This window comes from Triturus cristatus, chromosome 1_1 (genome assembly GCF_964204655.1).
Source record: "Triturus cristatus chromosome 1_1, aTriCri1.1, whole genome shotgun sequence".
Taxonomy (NCBI): Eukaryota; Metazoa; Chordata; class Amphibia; order Caudata; family Salamandridae; genus Triturus; species Triturus cristatus.
Genome location: NC_140579.1, coordinates 603,590,758 through 603,610,927, shown reverse-complemented (window position 1 = coordinate 603,610,927; position 20,170 = coordinate 603,590,758). Strand labels below are relative to the sequence as shown.

The 20,170-nt window shown below is 46.7% G+C and overlaps 1 protein-coding gene across 1 annotated transcript in view; it reads right to left on the bottom strand.

Annotated features, from left to right (window-relative positions):
• The window catches only part of LOC146870698 (uncharacterized), an 82,041-nt gene that overhangs the window by 49,039 nt on the left and 12,832 nt on the right, over positions 1-20,170 (bottom strand). Inside the window, exons 2-4 of the mRNA XM_085646155.1 lie at positions 10,096-10,195; positions 9,894-9,992; positions 9,614-9,754 (exon numbers count right to left, since the gene is read on the bottom strand). Coding sequence (XP_085502281.1) covers positions 9,614-9,754; positions 9,894-9,992; positions 10,096-10,195 — 340 coding nt within the window. The remainder of the gene's footprint in view (positions 1-9,613; positions 9,755-9,893; positions 9,993-10,095; positions 10,196-20,170) is intronic.

The window sequence follows — 20,170 nt, the reverse complement described above, 5'->3', positions numbered from 1 at the left end:
TCCCTGAGTTGGGCCACAGTGTACGTTTCTAGATTTTCTAGTACAAACTCCATCTTGCCCACTCAGGTTAGAGGACAGGTTTTTGTGCAGTAACTATGCAGGGGGGTACCTTTAATAATACCTCCTCCCACCACCAGAGTAAATTTGGAAAAAACAAAAACCCACAATTAGGAAGGCCGCTCTTGAGAAAACTCCCGGTGTAGGCCTATGGACTACCCACAGTTATTGTTGAGTATGCGTAGGCACAGCTCTATCCCACCACTGAACACCAATTTATGTTGGAAAACCACTCCCACACTAGAAGGGGTGGTGGTGGTCTCCCGGACACACTGTGGTAGCTTGGCTCGAGTGGTCAGGAATCAGGCTTCGTGCTAAGCATACAACATACCCAAACAATAACCATGCGTGCATCCATTCCAAAAACGACTCTACACCGTAAAAATTATGAAAATAACTTTATCTGCTTTTTCTCTTAGTTGCTGATTGGAGAAAATAAATAACAATCACAATATACAAACTTTTTAGAAAGTGCAGGACAAATAAATACTGGCTTAATGATTCAATAAATAGGGGTGATCATAAATACTGAAGGCATAAATAAAAGTGCAATACAGACAGGCAATTAAATATTCTGAGGCAATAAATACTGTAACCAATAAATACTGTGGACCAATAAATACAGTGGAACAATAAATAGGTTAAATACAATAAATACAGTGCCCCTAATAAATACTTAAAAGCTGACAGTGACACTCATGGATTCAGATCACTTTTGAATTCCTAAGGGCTGATTTGGCCCAGGCACAGCTTGTGGGGATGTGGAAGGCTTGGGGGTGTCTACTCCCTGGCTTGGTCAAGGCTGAGGCCTAAACTGAGGTAGATAAAGGGGGGAAATACCAGAGACCTGGCTCTCTCTCTCCACACAACTTCTCTAGATTAGTCCCAGTTCACCCCTGGCACAGTCAGGTTGGTTCCAGCACCTCCCTAGCCCCCTTAGAGCAGTCTCTCAGGTCTCCACAGGGCCTTAGGCGCCCTCTACTCCACTTACTGCCCTTTTTCTGATGCTCCGACGCCGCTGGAGTCGTGTCGATGCCGTGAGGCGGTTCCAGATCGACGTCGGCGGCCTCGGCACAATGTCAGTTCTTTGACGACGCCGGCGGCGGCTCCGGTCTCGACGTCAGCGGCCTCGGTTCGATCTCGGCCTCCGATTCGATGGCGTCGGGCAGTCTTACTCGATGTCGACTTCGGGCGGCTCCGGTCCGATGGCGACCTCGGCTTCGATGACGTCGGCCGGCCTTGCCTCGATGTCGACTTCCGGCGGCTCCGGAGTGCGATCCTCACTCCCGACCTCCGGTGCTCCTCACAGGTTTCCGGCGACTCCGGAGTGCGACCTCCACTCCCGACCTCCGGCACGATTCCCACAGGTTCCGGCGACTCCGGAGTGCGATCCTCACTCCCGACCTCCGTTACCCTTCACCTCGGTCTCCGACGACTCCGGAGGGCGGACTTCACTCCTCCGATGACGCCGCTCACTCGACCTCGGGTGACTTCCTCCTCGACCTCTGGTATTCCTCACGACCTCTGGCGGCGCCCTCTCTCGACCTCTGGCGGCTCCGGGTACGACGTCTGCTTTTCCAGTCAGCGTCGCTTCTCCACCTCGGGTTCCAGGTCTTAGGCTACTCGACGTCGGACTTCAGGGAAACCAGCTTCCAGGTCAGGATCTTGCTGTTCTCTTGTTTCTAAGGCCTGTTCCTGCTGTCCAGGTCCTCAGGATGGTTTTTCTGACTTCTTCCCACACAGGGCTCTAGGCTGGGCTCCGTCAGTAGGGACTAGTATCAAGGGTGGGTTTATGGACCCCACTCCAGGCACAAGTTTCCACCCCTGCTGCTTCACTCCTTCCTCCTTCACGTTTTTGCTGCTCACTCCTCACCAGTCAGGTGCCAACTGCCAGCTCCAACTGCCAACTCTCTCTCTTAGCTTCCCAACATTCTAAACCGCCTCCAACTGTCACAGGGTTCTGGAATGTTCTGGAAGGTGCTGGTAGGTTCCAGTGGATGCTGGTGATGTCACAGGTGGCCACCATTTTGTGCTTCAGGCCCTCAGACAGAAGTTTCAGGGGTAGCTAAAATGGCTCCCTGAATCTGCAGCAACACGAAAAAGTCTGGTGGTTCCCAAAAAGGAAAAATTCAGACAGGGTTTGAGGCAAAAGTGGGACAAAATAAATAATGATGAGGAGGGACCACCCAAAGGGCTGACAGGTCTAACATACTCACCCTCATCTAGCTCACTGGTTAGATTACCCAGATAATCTCCTAGAGGAGGGTCTTCATCCCCAGGCTTGCTGAGAAAAATCACTGAATCTGTATCGTGATACAAGCAGCGATCCTGGAGCTTATCCATAACCCCATAAAGCTCTAGACGAGCGTGGGCTGTCGTGAAGCAGGCTATGAAAATGTTTATGTTGTTACTCGTTGTGGGGTACTCTTGGGCATATTTCCAACACAAAGCCGCGGTATCGTCATCGATAAAATCGCAGCTGGACACCTCGTAGCAGGGGGCAAACAGGTACTTGAACAGTTCATCAGGATCTGATATTAAGGTAGTATTTGAAAGGTTTGTGCGCTGTGCAAATTTTCCCCATAAGGAGTTGAGACAGAGTTTGGCTAACTGTCGGCGTGCAGGATGGACCTCTATCAGGTGGGGGCGTAAACGGATACCCTCATGAGCGTAGTAGTCGGCGATGTATTTCTGTTTTGCACCCTGACTAGTACACCATTCAGGATACCCTGAGGCCTCCTGTTTGTCTCTGAGAAACAAATTAATGTAGGGGGCAAAGAGTTGTGTTGTAGTGCTCTTAAAATGCCACACTTTGTGTACTCTACCTAACCTGTACCCTTTCTCTAAGGCAGCTTGTACCTCGTTGCTACACCAGGTCCCTGTGAGCATCCTTTGTTCATCGGTGTGTCTGCACCCCGCAACCTCTTTAAACATCGCACATGTTCGACAGAGGGGGAACAGCAGCTTACCATCGACTCTACATGGTAACACAGGGAAGTAGAGCTGCTTAGGCAGATAGATTTCACATTTGATAAGCCCAAAGTATTCGGATAGGGGCCTAAAATCTCTATAGATGATGGTGGGATGACCCAGTGGGTACAACTTAATTTTGTTCACAAAAGGGTACAGACTGGTGAAGTCGTAGTAGTGTATTTTCTCACCCTCACCAGCGGCCTTGTACAGTTGTATGGCATTTGTACGCTCCCCAAATAAGGCATCTCGGGGCTCCAAAGGTGTGGGTAAATCATGAGTCTTAAGAAACGAGCAGAGGGCTGTGTCAGTTTTTAACATATCTAACCACTCGTGCTCCCAAAGAACTCTCATAGCAAAGCCCTGATTTTCAACATACTGGGCCTTTGTCAGAGTACGTCTGTATAAGTGTTCAAATTTGGTACCCAGCATTTTGTTATACTCGTGGTGTTTGTATCACTTGGGGCAGCTGTGGTAAAAACAACCGTTGAATTCAAAGGCTATCGGCACACCCTTAATTACAGAGTACCCGTCCAGGTAATAGGGTCCCAAGCGGTATTCACCGCCCTGTAAGGCATGTTGAATCTGGATGTCCTCCTTCTCAGAGATGTGCATGAGCCACTGGATAGAGGGGGTTGAATAACGTTTCTGTTTACCGTTATAGAGGTCTGGCGGTACTAGAGCTATAGTTTCCGGCACTAAAAACATGTGTTTGTAGATGGACATACACATGGATGCCAGAGTGACTTTTTGAAATGGGTCTATGTATTCGACTGCATGTTGTATTTTAGGGGTTTTGGATGTCAAGGCCTTGACTTTCTTAGGCATGGTCTTAGGTTTCAAGACCGGGACTTCTTTAGTCATAGACACCACAACATCTCTGAAGAGGTTACAAGCTTGCCTGAGGATCATTACATCAGCCTGACAATAAGCTTTCAACTCTGTTTGAAAGTGAAACTCCTTTTCACGGTTTTCAGAGTACCAATGTAGAAAGCACGCTTTCTCATCAGGCATCATGTATTCAACCCCGTAGCTGTCAGGAGGAGGCATAGGACCCACATAATTCTGGTTAGCCCAGGTGTTAAAAAAGTGTGGAAAATAACCTTTACATCCTGGGAACCCGAAGGCCTTTGGCAGCATGCTCAATTTCATAGGGAGGAAATTCAGGGTGTATATGAACCGTATTTTTAAAGGGCATACCGTCATCAGCATCAGTTTAGAACCTTGGGTTATGAGTTCCACTTGTATCTTTTCACGAATCATGTCGCGTAGAATAAAGAAGGAGTCATAGGCTTTCGAGTTGTGGGCGAGCATGGTATATCCTTGGAACTTGGCTTGAATGAAAGTGCTTAGAAAATCACCAACACACGTTCGCCCCTCAAACTCCCAACTGACGTCGGAGGTTAGATGGTGTGCGTAAATGTAGTTAGGCTGGTGTACCCCCGTCTCTTGTGTGCACTCTATATCAAATACTATATAGTCTTCGGTCCTGGTCTGCGGGGGACCTTTAACCATATAACATTGGTGGTTGGTGCCGGCCTTGTAAGACACGTGGCAGCGGGGACATATCATACCTTTGCACTTGTGATCCCCTGCAACATATCGCCCACACTCGGTGCAGTCCTTTTTAGGGACGCAGTTGTAAGATTTCTCGTGTATGCTCAAGCAGTTTTGCGAGCGACAAAACATCCTACATGTGCCACACCTCACCTTCAGGGTGGTGTCTTCTATACAGCCGTCCCTCTGACACATCTTACAATGCATTTCACACTGGTGAAATGCTTTATTGGTATATATATGGTCGCAGTGGGTGCACACATACCTGGTTCCCAGAAAACCTTTAAGGTTCAAGATGCCGTAAAAATGATTTTCAACGTGGAGGACATATACGGTCTTGTTTCTCACAGGTCCCCCGGTTGTAAAGTACTTCCAGGAACCGTTGTGATAAAGAACTTTCACCGTCACGGCGAAATAGTTCTTAAAAAGACCAATATCGCCAAAGCCGACCATTCGGTCAGGAGGCATTTCAAGAACCTCATGGGCTTCAGCAGCTCTAGACATGATGACAGCGTCAGGGGTCTTGCGAGCAATCAGCAGCCCCACGATGCTGGCCGCCAGACATGTATTGGCCGAGGCGCTGCTAAAGTTGAGCAGCCACCTCTGTTTCTTACCAATTAGTTTACTGTATAGTATGCTCTTTAAGGGTCTGGAAACACCTCCCCCCTCACGCCCTCGTACAATAAGGGCTATGACTCTAAAAGTGCCATAGGCAACTAGTTCAGCCTTACTCTGTAAAAGCCTTGAGGTTTTCTAAAAATTGCACAGCGTCAAAAACATCTCGGCTCTTCCGCCTGGTGAACAAAGGAGTGTCAAAACCCTTCCCCTGGAAGCGGAGTTGGAAAAAGTCATTAGGCCCCACATCGTGTAACAACCTTTCTATGAGCGCCTGCACAGCCTGATGTATAGCTAGAACACCATGAGTGTTTGATGTTATTTGGTGTAGGTTAACAAATCTAAACTCCTCATAGTGTTCTACGGCCCTAAACCTCTCTACTTCGCGAGTGTAACTTCTAACACTCTCTAGAAACAAGGGCTCGGGTCCCTCATCAGTAGGAGTGTGATTTGTGGAGGTGTTCTCTGGGGTGTCATTTTGGGGGGGTCGGGGTGGGATCTGTCTCAGGGGTCCTTGTAAACCTACGGGTAGCGCATATTCTAGCCTTCTTCAGCTTATGTATTAAAAGCCGTCGTTGCTTTGTACTATTATGCCACTTGTGTTTTTTTTTACGGGCCCAGGCTTTTCTAGATACAAAACCCCCGCCTATCTGAACAGTCAGGGGGGTATCAGTGGACACCTTGTTCATGGAGGCAGCCGCTACAGTTCCACCCCTAGGTCCTTCTAAAGGCTGTGGTGTTTGGAGTTTTAAAGCCAGACCCCCTACCCCCTTCAAATGGCCGACCCTCGGTATGTTAGACCCTGACCCTATGTATTGTCGTTGGTGAAGTGTTGGGTTAAGTGTATCAGACGTTGCTGTTGAAGCTGCGGTACCCTGTTTGAAGGGGTTTAGGGAAACAGCGGGGTCTTGTCTGAGGGGCTGGGGGGAAACAGTGGGGTCTTGTCTGAGGGGGTGTGGGGCAGCAGATGGACACTGCTTGAGCAGTTTTAAGAAGCGTACAGACTTTTTCACTAGCCTCTGGACCTGACGGCTATATTTTAGAGACCGCTTATGAGCACCAGTCGCTGTGGGGGTCTTTAGGGGTTGGTCTTGTCTTAGTCACCATTGTATACCATGTATGTCGGCCACGGTTGTCTGACACATCTGTATGATCCAATTTTTACACAGCCCAGTCCTTGCAGCGATCAGATGTTGGGCCTCCCTCCTGTTACAGCTCTTGGTAAACCCCAGATCAATTCTCATGATTGCGCGGTTCCCCTGACGCCTTAATTTTCGAACAGCCATCTGCATCTCTTTTACATGAGCCTTGAATACATCTTCTGCGTTTACAGACACATCTTGTCCCTGCTTAGGGGGGCACACCTTGCGCGGTCTTATAAATGGCGGCAACTCCGCAGCACCAGCTATACTGTCAATAGCGGCGCGCGGGGCTGGAAACAGGGCTGTACACGGGTGTGCCAGCGGGGCTGGACACAGGCCTGTACACGGGGCTGGCATCGGGGCTGGACACAGGACTGTACACGGGCATGGCCGCGGGGCTGGACAGAGGTCTGTACACGGGGTTGGCAGTGGGGCTGGTAGGGTCGTATGCTCCCGGTGGGGTACCAGGGGACAAAGGGTATGAGGATTGTGAGGAGTTGTCTTTGTAATCCTGGGGCCGCGCTGAAATGTCTGTGTTAGGGTGTTGTGCATGGTTACCGGTGTTCTGTAAACCCTCTGTGCTCAAAGACCCTTGGTACGCCTCTTCTGGGGTTCTACCTATGCTGTCTACCAACCCCCTCATCAGCGTGAGTGCATAGGTATCCGTGCTAGAAGGACCTTCTAGGGGATGCGTATTAGCCACTGTTGAGACCCGTGGCTGGGCCTGAACACTTACAAACGGCTTAGGGGGCTGCTCAGGGGCGTGCACCTCTACAGGGACAGTTATTTGATTTGCCAATGTCTGGGGTTTCAGGACACAGGGGGGCTCCACCGCAGCCTCAGGGTTGCTGAGGACCGTGGCTATCTGCAACTTAGGGACCCCCGGTTTCAGCTTCAGATATTTTCTTGAGAGGCGTGTTGTTTTAGTGGGTTGCGGGGGCGCCACCTCTTCTACACCCTCCGGTACATCTATCGTTGCCGCGGGTCTCTTGGGTGTATAGGCCTCATTCAGGGGCTTAGCATCCTTTTTTACAGATAAGTCCAAGGGGTTATCTTGGGGCTCAGGGGGCCTCTGGTTCTTCTTCTCAGGGATTAAGAGCGTGGCTTGGACCTCTGGGAGCACCGGCGCTGTCTTGAGGTTTAAGGGCTCGGATTGGGGGTCTGTGAATACCTTGATGGACTTCACACGTTTTAAAGGGTTGTGACGGTTCTCAGAGTGCCTATGATCCTTCTTAATGCGGTCTGTGATTGAGACACCTTTCTCTTTTAACACCCTGAGAGGGCTCAGACCCTTTGTAGCTGTTTTACACAGGCCCGCCCCGGTGTTATCTGTGTTTGTAAGCACTCCGCCGGTGTTGACCCCGCCCCTGTGCAGAATGTTCAACCTGTTGTTTGGGGTGTAGTACGTAGAGAGTTTCTCCTGGCGTACACTCCTACTCACGCCTTTTGCGCCGCTTCTGTTGTTCTGTACGACGGTTGTTATGTCCCTTAAGGGCTGCGCCGACCCCCCATCAGCCGCATGCTTCTGAGACGCTTCTAAAATATAAACAGAATATATATATATATATATATATATATATATATATATATATATATATATTACCTACTGGCGGTCGCCAGTAGGTAGTTATAGTTAGGACCCCTTTTCCATAGGAAATCCGCAACATTCTATTTTGAATAACTTTGGCGCCGGTCGACGAATCCTCGCGAATTTCTCAAAATAGGTGGGGCGCTACGCTCCGCTCCTACCCTGAAAGTCTCGGGAGGATTCGTCAAGCGGGGGCTGAGATAAAAGGGGGGTCCCAAAACGCGTTTTTCCCATGCATTTTTCCATAGGACCTTTAGACAGGGCTACAGCCCGAACGGCTGAACAGAATTACTTGAAATTTGGCAGAGAGGTAGTCCTCAGGTCAAGGAAGTGCCTTTTGTAGGTTTGGTGTAAATCTGTTCAGTATATTCTGAGAAAATAGCCTTTAAATCAATATATATATCTGAGCCAGCTTACGGTACGCTTACCGTAAGCTTACCGTACGCGTACGGTGGCGTGCGCGAGCGCGATTCTTATTGGCTCTTAGATCTTAGTAAACATTCGAATCGGCTGAAACCAGGAAGCGGCGGCCGCCATTTTCTCTCTCGCACTGAGAGTTAGCTTGTTAAATTAAACCAAAACACATGTAAAGGAGCTGTTTTGACAGCTCACACACACATAGCCATGATGAGGGAGTCCCCCTAGACCCCCCCCCAAGGCCAAAAATTCCATTTTTATTTTGTCGCAAATTTCGCCGATTACGCTTACCGTACGCGTACGGTAAAAAAAGTTAAAAAAAAACCACTATCCACACTCTCCCCACCCCCTGTGCTTTTGTTGGCCGCAGGCCACCAAATGTGCAGGGCTTATCATAGCTGTGAAAAACCATAATATTTTTAACAAAAATCATAAAAGAAAAAATTATCCACACTCTCTCCACCCCGTGTGCAAATGGTGCCCAAAGGGCACCATTTGTGCATGGCTTATAAGCACCGTAAGCACAGTAAGCACCGCGTGCTTACTGTGCGCGCACGGTGCGCGAAGCGCACCGTGCGCGCACGGAACGAACTGCGTTAAGTGGGCGCGCACGCCACGAATGGCGTAAAGTAACTTAGCATTTAAAAAAACGTACAAATTCACTGAAAAAACCATAGGTTTCACACACGTTATAGTTAGGAATTAGCATTTAAAAAACCTTGCAAATTCACTGAAAAAACCATAGGTTTCACACATGTTATAGTTAGCGGAAATTTTACTGATAAAAAACCAGTGAAATTCCCCCGTTATAGTTAGTGCAGGCAACTATAACTCACGCGACCGCAATCTTCTGCTGATGACATATGTGTCTTTATGAAAAAAAAATATTTGTAATATATGTATAGCTAAAAATGTATGGAAGAAGACATGGGCAAATAAGTGTCTAAATACAGTATTAGCATCAGCAGAGGATTGCGGTCGCGTGAGTTATAGTTGCCTGCACTAACTATAACGGGGGAATTTCACTGTTTTTTTATCAGTAAAATTTCCGCTAACTATAACATGTGTGAAACCTATGGTTTTTTCAGTGAATATATATATATATATATATATTAGAGGAAACATAAAACAACACATGCAGTCAACACCATCCTGAGTTCTACACAGCCATCTTTTTATATAGGCATTGCTACAAGCCGTTGTACCCTTCTGCTTGAGAGTCTGTAACACCGGTAGTACTTTTCACACCCTTTTGTAACAAACACACCTGGTAGCAGTCTTTTTGCAGCTCCTTTCTTTGACAGGGGTCCCACTTTAGAAGTTGAAGCTTTCCTCTTCAAAGGGCTTTCTTTTGAACGCTGCGCCGCCTCTTGGCCCGTGCCGCCGTCCTGGCATAACGTGGGGGCACCTGTAAAGAAACATAATACCCAACATTAGACATCTTTTGCCGGAGTCCTCCTATACACCCTCAGGGTCAGAACTCTGGCCTACCCCGACAGCTCCCTAGCGCCTTAGACAGTTTAAATAACAGCGGTCTTTTTAATTACTTGTAGGAACGGTCGTGTTTTGCACAGTGTTCATAGCTCCTTGAGCCTCGATGTCCCTCATTAGCTCTTCAAAAACTTGCTGTAGGTCGGGATCATAAGCTGTAAAATCATACATACACGAGAACCGCATTAGAAAAAAGAGAACTTATGCGTTATTGGTTTACAAAACTACGTAGAACTACACAACTCCTAATATATATACCTGTTTGCAGTGTTGTCAACTGTACTGGGTTGCTAGTTGTTACATTGGTGTCCATCGCCAGGGGTACACATGTACCTACGGCATTTGCAGGGTCTTGCATCTGTATTAAATAAAAAGCAACTGTTTTAAAACACGCCTTTTCTTAACAATGTATTACAATTTCAAACAATTCAAGTAGGCATTTAAAAAACTGTTAAGAGGGGTGCAAACACACACACACACACATCGTTTGCTACCTCTTGTATTTTGCATGCCCCTTGATACTTGCACAATTGTCACTATTGACTCCTGTAACGGGATGTTTGATACCTCTTGTATTTTGTTTGCTCTTGATACCCGCACAATTGTCACTATTGCCGTTTGTAACGTAACGTTTGCTTATGTAACATGCTGACACACACACACACACACACACACACACACACACACACACACACGTCACTTTTCCTTTTGTAACGTATCGTTTGCTACCTCTTGTATTTTGGTTGCTTTTGATACTTGCACAACAGCCACCACTGCCTCATGTAACGTAACTTCTGTTTTAGGGTTTTGAGTGTCTGCCATTTATTGACCTCTGTGTACTTTGTATGCTCTTGTAACCTGCACACGTCACTTTTTCCTTTTGTAACGTATCGTTTGCTACCTCTTGTATGTTGTTTGCTCCTGATACTTGCACAAGTGTCACTATTGCCTCATGCCCCGTAACGTTTGATTTTGTAACATGCTCACTTGTAATTTTTCTCCTTATGTATCATTTCTGCTCCTATTGTGAAGCGCTCTGCCACCTTCGGGTAAAGTCTGCGCTATATAAAAGCGCCTTACGAAAATAAAAACGCACACGCACACACACACACACAGCTTCGCCTCGGGGACTGTTGTGTAAGGCCCCTCCCCTACAGTGATGTCACCATACAGTCACTGTAGGGGCGGGACCTTACACAGCAGACCCGGAGGCGTGCTGGCCCCAAGGAGCACCCCGGAGCAGCGCGACCACGGAACCCTGCAAAAGACCACATTCGGGGCCCGGAGCCCCATAAGGATAGCAGCGCCAGGCCCCCTCAGCCCCGAGCAGCGCCCTGGAGAAGCGGGCTCGGGGCGACTTTTTTTGAAAAAAAGAAAGCGGCAAAATACTTCATTTCGGGGCACGGAGCCCTGCCCGGACACCAGCGCCATGCCCCTCAGCCCCGAGCAGCGCCACGCTGAAGCGGGCTCGGGCGGATTTTTTTGAGAAAAAAAAACGGCAAATACTGTATTCTGGGCTCGGAGCCCCGAGCGAACACCAGCGCCATGCCCCTCAGTCCCGAGCAGCGCCCTGGAGAAGCGGGCTCGGGGCGACTTTTTTTGAAAAAAAAAGCGGCAAATACTTCATTCGGGGCTCGGAGCCCCTCCCGGACACCAGCGCCATGCCCCACAGCCCCGAGCAGCGCCCTGGAGAAGCGGGCTCGGGGTTAATTTTTTTAACAAAAAAGCGGCAAAGCCAGCATTCGGGGCACGGAGCCCCACACGTACACCGGCGCCATGCCCCCTCAACAGACCCCTACTTCTACACCTCAAAACAGCGGCTTGGTAAGTACAAAAAAAAGCTTTATTTTGGACCTGTATGAACTGTACATCACATGTTTGTGCCCAACCATACTTAAAGCAGCAGTAGCCTCTAACATTTTCTCGCCATTAAATATATAACAGCTCGTTTAAATGTTTCTAGGTTCTGTAAAATATACATTACCCCTCTGCAGGTACCCTCCTAAGGCCTGCAACATTATGCCCCTTAAATACTAACCCTGTAAACTCTACCCTACAGCCAGCCCCTTTAACATTAAACACCTACAAACACACATCTTTAAACTACGCGCCTCAACAAAACCTTTATTCACTTTAAACACATTAACATCGCATTTCACGTCTTGTAAAAGACTTCAGTGTCACCATTAAACAACACATAGACTTAAAGATTAACAGTTTACAATCCAACCTACATAGTACTATTTAGCATTTTTAAAAGTACACCTTTTTGTTTTTAAAACCTGCATATACACCCATAATACATAATTTGCGTCATCCTTTATTTACCGCATTCACATGTTGACAGGCGGCTTCAATCTGGGAGAAGTTGCTCAGATCCATTCTTGCCTTAAGTTTCAAGGGTTGGCTCGGCACCTCCAAGACAATCCAGGCCAGTCACTCCCAAGGGTCTTGAATAGGTGGTGGGGCAAAAAATCCACAAGGTGTCGCAAAACAATCCAGGCCAGTCAATCCCAAAGGTTTTTGAAGAGCTGTTGGTGCAGAAATCCACAAGGTGCAGCAGAACAATCCAGGCCAGTCACTCCCAAAGGTTTTTGAAGGGCTGTTGGTGCAGAAATCCACAAGGTGCAGCAGAACAATCCACGCCAGTCGCTCCTCAAGGGTTTTTTGAATGGGTGTTTGACAGTGTTCCTTGAGGGGGCCTTTTATACTTGTCCTAGCAGGCTAATTAGAAGCCCCCCCACCCTTTATGACTTGAGGAGTGTTTAGAACAACGTCCTGGAGGTCTTTGATGGGAACCTTTTTTTCTATCCTTGTACAGTATAACCAGTACAGCATTTATTACTTTGGGTGCTTGGGTGGCCATCCCCAAAACTCTTCACACCTGCGTGACACCTCCTCCGGGGAAGTAGGGAGCCCGGGAACAGGGTCTAGCTCCAATCCTAAACCCCCCACCTGTCTTTTTTTTTGAAGGCCAGAGTTTTTTCCTGCCAGAGCTGTCAAATTTCCAGCCAGCCTTGTCAATTTGGGACTAGCCTGTCAAAATTGGGGACCAGGGGCTTTGGGTTTGTGTGAATTACATCCTAGCAGCTGACACCCTGCTTCAGGTTCTCATGGGAAGCTTTGGCTCTACAGGACACCTGTCTTTTTCGCATCTCAAAGCTCCTTGGTGGCTGGGGTTTATATTTTATAATGGGCTTGTATTAGCATATTTTGGGAGACCTGCCAGAGGAAGGATTGTGAGGACCCTTTACCACTTTGACACCTACATGCCATAGCCTTCCTCCCAGGCCCTGGGCTGGGGAGACTCTGGACTGCCCCGCAGCTGTTCCCCCTGCAGCTGTCTCCAAACCCCCCACACAGTTTTAAAACAGGCCCAGACATTTCCTACATGCACTCACTTTTCTGCGCAATTTTAAACCTATACACAATATCCATGTTTTGCAGCCAGACCTGCCACTTTTAGGACTACCCCTACATGCAACCCCCTTTTAAAACCAGAGTTATTAAGGACAACAGTTTGCGGCCAGACCTGTCAAATTTAAGGCCAGAAGTTTAAGACTAGACCTGTCAAATTTAAGACTAGGCCTGTCAAATTTAAGACTAGACCTGTCAAATTTAAGACCAGCGTTTGCGACCAGACCTGTCACTTTTGCGGCCAGGATTTTTTGATGAAAGCTATACCTATATACTACTTGAGTTGAAGCAACTTGGATAGATTGCTGTTGCTGGTCTATTGCTATTGTAGGGTCCGGCAAGTTGTTTCCAACCTTTCCTTTCACCTGTAGCTCTTGTCTTGTGGCGTCAGTTTTGTCTGTATTATGCAAATTTGATTCGACTTTTTCAGATTTTTCTTTTGTCATTTTATCTTTTATTCTAGGGAAAGCGAAAGAGGGAAAGAACTCAGATATTATATGCTATCCTCAGAGATTGTGCTGTTCCCAGTCACTTCATAAATAAATATTGTACAATTTCTCAGGTTTTTGAAAGCCATTATAGAGAAGGCCTTCACTTTATATTTTGGGTCGCAATCGTAACCCACTCTCAATTTAGGCTTCAACTTCCGATGACATTACCCTTTATAGCAGTTAATTTGTGGAAAGCGTGTCAGAGAGCTGCATAATGTTGGGACTGGGCATCTGCTGAATTGTTCAATGGGTCCTTATGTCTGTTCTCGTTGTGCGTTCTCTCAGAGATGAGGCAGAGTAATCCTTGCCGTTGGAAGGCTTTTTGCTTGTTGATACACTTGAATTTCTACTCCCCGGGGGCTAGCCACGGACGATGCATACTCTGAAATGTGCACAAGCTGCACCTGACTAATGCAGGCCACCTCCGTGCAGCGTACAGTGCCACAGCCCAGTGCTTAAAGCTGGTAGTCAATTGGCTCTTGGCCGTCACCCCAGTCGAATAAAAAATTCTCCAAGTTGGTGGGGGAGTGGGAAGGCAGAGACGCCAAATGTGCAAATGGTGCGGGAGGAGGTGGGAGGGTTTCGGTCGCAGAATTCGCTGCAAGCTGTGATTGTCCTTCAATCCTGCGGCCCTGCAATCTACCGATGATCACATCAGGGTAGTGAGGAGCTCCAAGTAGGACGTCAGGCAGGAAGGAGGCGGGTAGAAGCCGGAAAGGGGTTGGTCAGTCAAGTTGCTTAGAGCTAGATACTGCTGGATACTGCTAGGTACTGGTGAAAGCAGCAGGGAGGAATGAAGGCAGTGGTCGAAATAGGTGGATGTGTGGGCAAGCGGGCAAAGGGCAAAGCGAAATGCGGTGGTTGGGCACTTACCTTATATGCCTCCTTGTCAGCGGGGGGTGTGAGCAAGGACTTAGGAAGGAACTGAAGCCGGCAGGACTGGCCTTTAGGACCATAGCTTCATGGGTCCAGTAGGGCCGGCAGCCCCTGAGGCCCCCCCCCATCTGTCACTCAGCTGTTTCTTTCGGGTTTCTTTGGGCCGCTTCTTGCTTCTCCCCAGCTGCTACCGCAGCCGGCTGGCACTGCAAACCTTGGGCTCATACACGAAAGTTGCGCCCACCAGGGATCCACTTGCTAGTCCACTCACAGGGCACAGGCTGATGCATGCTGATGCACAACAGGGGGAACACATCATTAAAAAAAGCAGCAGGTCTTTTCCATCTATGCAGCTAAGATCTGGATCAACATCTCCATATCCAACAGGACCGCCTGAATTCTGCTCCAGTTTAGGAAAGTGTTGAAACATTACCTCACAATGTATTAACCAGCAACAAACCAGCTACCTCTCCAATCACTTGTTGAAGTTATGCTGATCTTTGATCCTATACAGTGCTCTGCTTCCTCTTGGCTATGTTCACAGTACAATATACATACATATCCCACTCTCCTCTCAGTTTGGAGAAGGGCAGTGGATGCCATACACAGTGCCTTTTCATTGTCTGCCTTGATCTGTTGCCTACTTTGTCCTGGTCTCTGCAAATCAACCATGGGACTGACATGCAGCCTGTGTTTGAGTCGACACAGCTCATTTTGTCCAAGCCATCCTTGTAGGCTTTTGGTCTAGATACTGAACCTGGGGCAATCAAATAATTGCCTAAGAAACATCTGGCACCTTGCGTCTCTCACCCCTATCTCAACCATGACCAATTTTCCATTATTTTCTACCTCAACTCAAGCAATCAGATACTACATATAATCTCCAATGGCTACAAAGCCTATGCGACTGGCACCATGGACAACCTCCTTTTGCTTGAGGTACTGCTCCTAAACAATTATCCTTTAAGTTCCTGTATCGCTCATCAGGGAACACACATTTCTCCTATTGATACTAGCCTTCTGCACAAACCCTGTGTTTAGGTGAAGGTCCATCAGAATATCTTGGTACCTATCCCAGAACTCCATAGCAACTGGGTTAAGTGCAACAGGATCCTCTTCTTAGGTCCCTTCTCCCATTGTCAACACAGTAGCTTAGATGGGTACAGCAGAAGAGGGCATTACACCGGTTGTGTAGTTCCTAAAAATACATAGGATCTGCGTGTTTAGACAAAATAAACTAAGGGATTAGTGTCCAGACTGATACCAGAAACCCCCAAAGGATATATTAGCATTTAAACCAGCTAGCTCACAGTGCCACCAGAAGCCTCCTAACTTTACCAAGGAACGCATCGTTTTTGGTAACTATCAAACATGAAAACCCTTGATCCTTCAGGGATCGTGGAAACAGTGCAGTACTTTTCACTCAGTCAATCGTGCTCACTTAGTCTCAGAGAGATACACAGAATAAACAATGGTGATGTTTTCAATATACATTTATTGAACCCGCGTCATTCTAGTATAAAACATGTTTGCTGCGACAATCATTAGACAGAAACAAATGTATAAGTTTACAAGCACCAACAGAGTAAATAAAAGGTAGAATTCTACCATGCTGCTAAAATAGGGAATATATGCAGGCATATAGATACATGATGGTAATCAAGCATACTCCTATGATACAAACCCTGCCTGAGTGTACCTAGCATGTATGTGGGTGTAAAGCCATGAAGAATATAGCATGTTACATTGCATGCTATCACAACATGTACTTTTACATTGAAGTCGTTACAACGACTGTGTTGTTAGTACGCAATACCCTTACATCGCAAGTCATTACAACGACTTGCTGTAGAGGGCACGCTGGACTTAGGAATAGTATTATTTACTATTCCTACTCCAGTTTGTGCAACAGTAGGGAAGGTGTTGGATTTTATATCCAATACCTTAGCGCTCTTCCTACAGCAAGTCGTTCTAATGACTTGCGATGTAAAGGTATTGCGTACTAACAACGCGGTTGTTGTAACGACCGCGTTGTAATTGTACTTTGTTGTAAAAAGAGCACTGTAAACACAGTTTCCCAGCCAAGAATCCCCTAGGAAAGAGCCAACTCCATTACCTGATGGGCTAGAACAAAAGACCCTGTCTTGGTCTCGAGTTGGATACTCCGCAAGGAAAGTCTGACCGCTGCATGTTGTACCGTCTGCAAACCTGGACCCCAGCATCTAGTGTCAGCGTGGAAGCTTCACCTGCATGTGCAGGGACTTTTCTAAGAATCCTCATGCATAATAAATGAGGCTAGTTTCAAGAAATCCGATAGACATTTATACAGCACAAAACTGGGTAAAAGGTCAGTGCTAGAATGTTATGCAGAGCAAGATAGGACAAATGTAGGTAAAAGGTTGTGTAGCTACCTAGGCCTAGATTGGGGTACATAACACCCACTCCTCATCAGAAGGTCGAAAAGGTCAACTATCGCTAAAAATATGTCTGATCAAAGCATAAAAACATTGTCATAAAACCAGTGTCTAAAAACATGTTATAAGTAAAAACGATGCTTATATGAATAGCTCTATATAAGTCCACTAAAAAGTCAATATATGATCATAATGACTAATCACGCCGAAAGCCATGGTGCTCAGTGAGAGCAAAAGGAAAAAATAAAACGAAACAATATTTTTGCATTCCAATTTGACTTGTTTTGGAAAAAATGCCGAATTGTTCCCATCAAACGGAGAGCCAAATATTTATATTTCCTGTGTGGGAGATGCAACAGCACTGTCACTCGAATCCGCAGACAACGGTCCCTGTAACACCTTTTGTATCAAGTCAATGGAGCAAAGGTGATCATCTTCAGTTCCCACAGCAGCTGCAGAGGGAACACTCGATACCCGTGAACCTGTTGTCCGATCAGACAGGAGCTGAAGCATCCTGTGGAGGCTCCAAGAATGCCGTCATCTACATGGGAATATGCTGAGGACACTGCAACACATGGACCCTTTAAAGGCCCAGTAGTACGTCCATGTCTGGTGGCGCCCCCGATGGAAGAGTCAGACCTATGTCCAACACGCATTCGTATCCGCAGAATAGACAGCGGAGCACAGGCAAGATGCAGTCAACCCAGACTGGTCTGAACAATAGGAACCAATGCTCACTTAGCTCCGGAAGCCGAAGTGTGCCCAAATGTAGTACCATGCGGTCACTGCAATGTCGCACCAGGGTTGCTTTTTCCATCTCTGGAGGAACTGGGTTGTCTATTGCGTAGCAGGAAAATTAAAACCAGGAAACCCACAACAAGTAGTAGGACCAGCGGAAGCCCTCCAAAAATGATTCCCATACAGAGTGTATAAATGCTAGAATAACTCCGAAGATTGTCTGAAAGGTGCTTAGCAGACCAGAACCTATGCTTTTAAATAGATGCAAGATACCCCTGTTAAAGATACGATGAACCATTTCCCCCGAAATGGAGCAGGAAGTTTGTATGGACTAGTGCTTGTATCTCAGATGAAGACCTTGCAACCTGGAGTTCAAAAGTCTCTCTGGCTGAGGTTAGGTCACATCTTTCTGCAAAAACATGGCTTTCAGTGTGCTCAGAGAATCAAACCATATAAAGGAAACATTCAGTGAAGGCCAAAGCGTCACCCCCCCAGCTGTGTGATGCCTGGTACCATCCCACAATAACCTTGATCGTTCAACATCAAGTAGCTCCCCTTAGAGAGCAATTCGAACACCGTATAATCACGACAGCCGCGGAACCCTTCAAGTGACGGGATAAGTTGGCCCCCAAAGCATTACAGGCTCCGTGAAGCAAAATATCCTTGCAAACTAGAGACCCACTAAAAGCAGATTCACAGTTTGAACAGCTGAGAAAAACTTCAGCGTCCCCATTCCTGCATCTAAATCTGTATGGTACTTTCCAGTACTCATGTATATATCCCTCTCCCAACGCTTCATACCTGCCTACCTGGTGATACTGTAGACAGTACTGAAATTGGAATGTTGTGACTGGCAGTGTAATATAGCCATGGATTAACCATTCTGTGGAAGGTGACTCAGCCACGGTCAAAGGTAATTTGTCCAATTTTTCAATGTGCAGCAAGGTATATTTTGCATCTCTTTGAGCCATTGACATCGGTCTCTCTGTTACATTGCATACAGAAAACAAAGTTGTGCTGTTGATGTAGCACCAGGGCACATGACCAGAACGCAATGATTGCAGGGTCACGCTCAATAATAGAATGGATTGCAATTGCGATTGTCCATGTTGAAGAATAGACAAATCCTGTTTCAGTATATCTATATCAGAAGACACAATGTTACCCAGTGAATAAATTCTAGATGATAGTGTGGTCATGCCATTGTCGACCATAGCCAAAGCCTTTTCTAGGTTAACCCTGTGAATCTCACACAACCTCTCAGCAGCCTCCTGCTGGGAGATTTTCCAAACCTCATTGTAAATAGCGTACAAGAAGCACTTTTGACGTGGCTTTTGTGGACCTAACAAAAAATCCCTAAGATCCATGTCATCTGAGAGTAAGGACAAGTGTTCTTTCACCTGGGACAGTGTTGAGGTTTTTAGCCACTATAGGCATAACATCCCAACACTGTAAGATGTCACCACCCCGGAGTGTTCTGAGTGTACACAGCGCTGGTCAGGCCTATGGATACTAAACCCTTCAGTGGTACCCCTGAATCTTGACTGATACCCATTTGTGTTGATAGGCCAAACCAACCATCCCTTCTAATTGAGGTCTGATTAATTGTACGAGCCATTGCGTAGCCTGGCATCTAATATATCCCACTGTGTTGCGTGTAATGTTGCCATTCCTCAAAGTGTGTAAGTGAGGGAATTCAAAGTAAGTTCAAATCCTTAATCTTGGTGAGCCCAAGACAGGAAGTTTGCTTTACTGTATCATTCAGGAAGATTATCTTATGTGGTATGAGGTATGCTCTAAATAAGGCCTCAGTACCCTGATCTTGCCAACCTTTAGTCCCCCAGACAGATTTTGTATCTATGGAGTCCCTCCAAAAGCCGAAACCCTGTAAAGACAGTTGGGAAATAAAAGAAGCAGAGTATATCAGCTTGGTGTAAATGAGCATATCTTTCTTTGCAGATGTAGGTGCAACCTCATAATAATAAGAGGGCAGGTCTGAGGTGTTAAATCCAGAAAAATAAGCAAACTTTTGTGCAAATGTTGCTGAACTACCTTTCGGTGTTGTTGGAAAATCTTCCCATTGATGGTAGGGAAAAACATTATGTGGGGTACTTGCTTTATGCAAGAAATGATGACCATAGTGTTGATAACAAATATGGTGTCAAAATTAGATATATCATCATACAATTCATCATTAGAAAATGCAGCAGATTGTTCTATATCAGACAGTATACTATTTACAGTTTCAAAGTCCCAATCATCACAGAAGGTACTAGAGGGGATGATATCATTTAGAGAAATTTTAAACAAGTGTGGTATTTTTAAAAGTTCAGTTGGATAATATACGTCATATGAAACTCTATCCCAAACTATTACTTCAGGAACTGGAACTGCTGT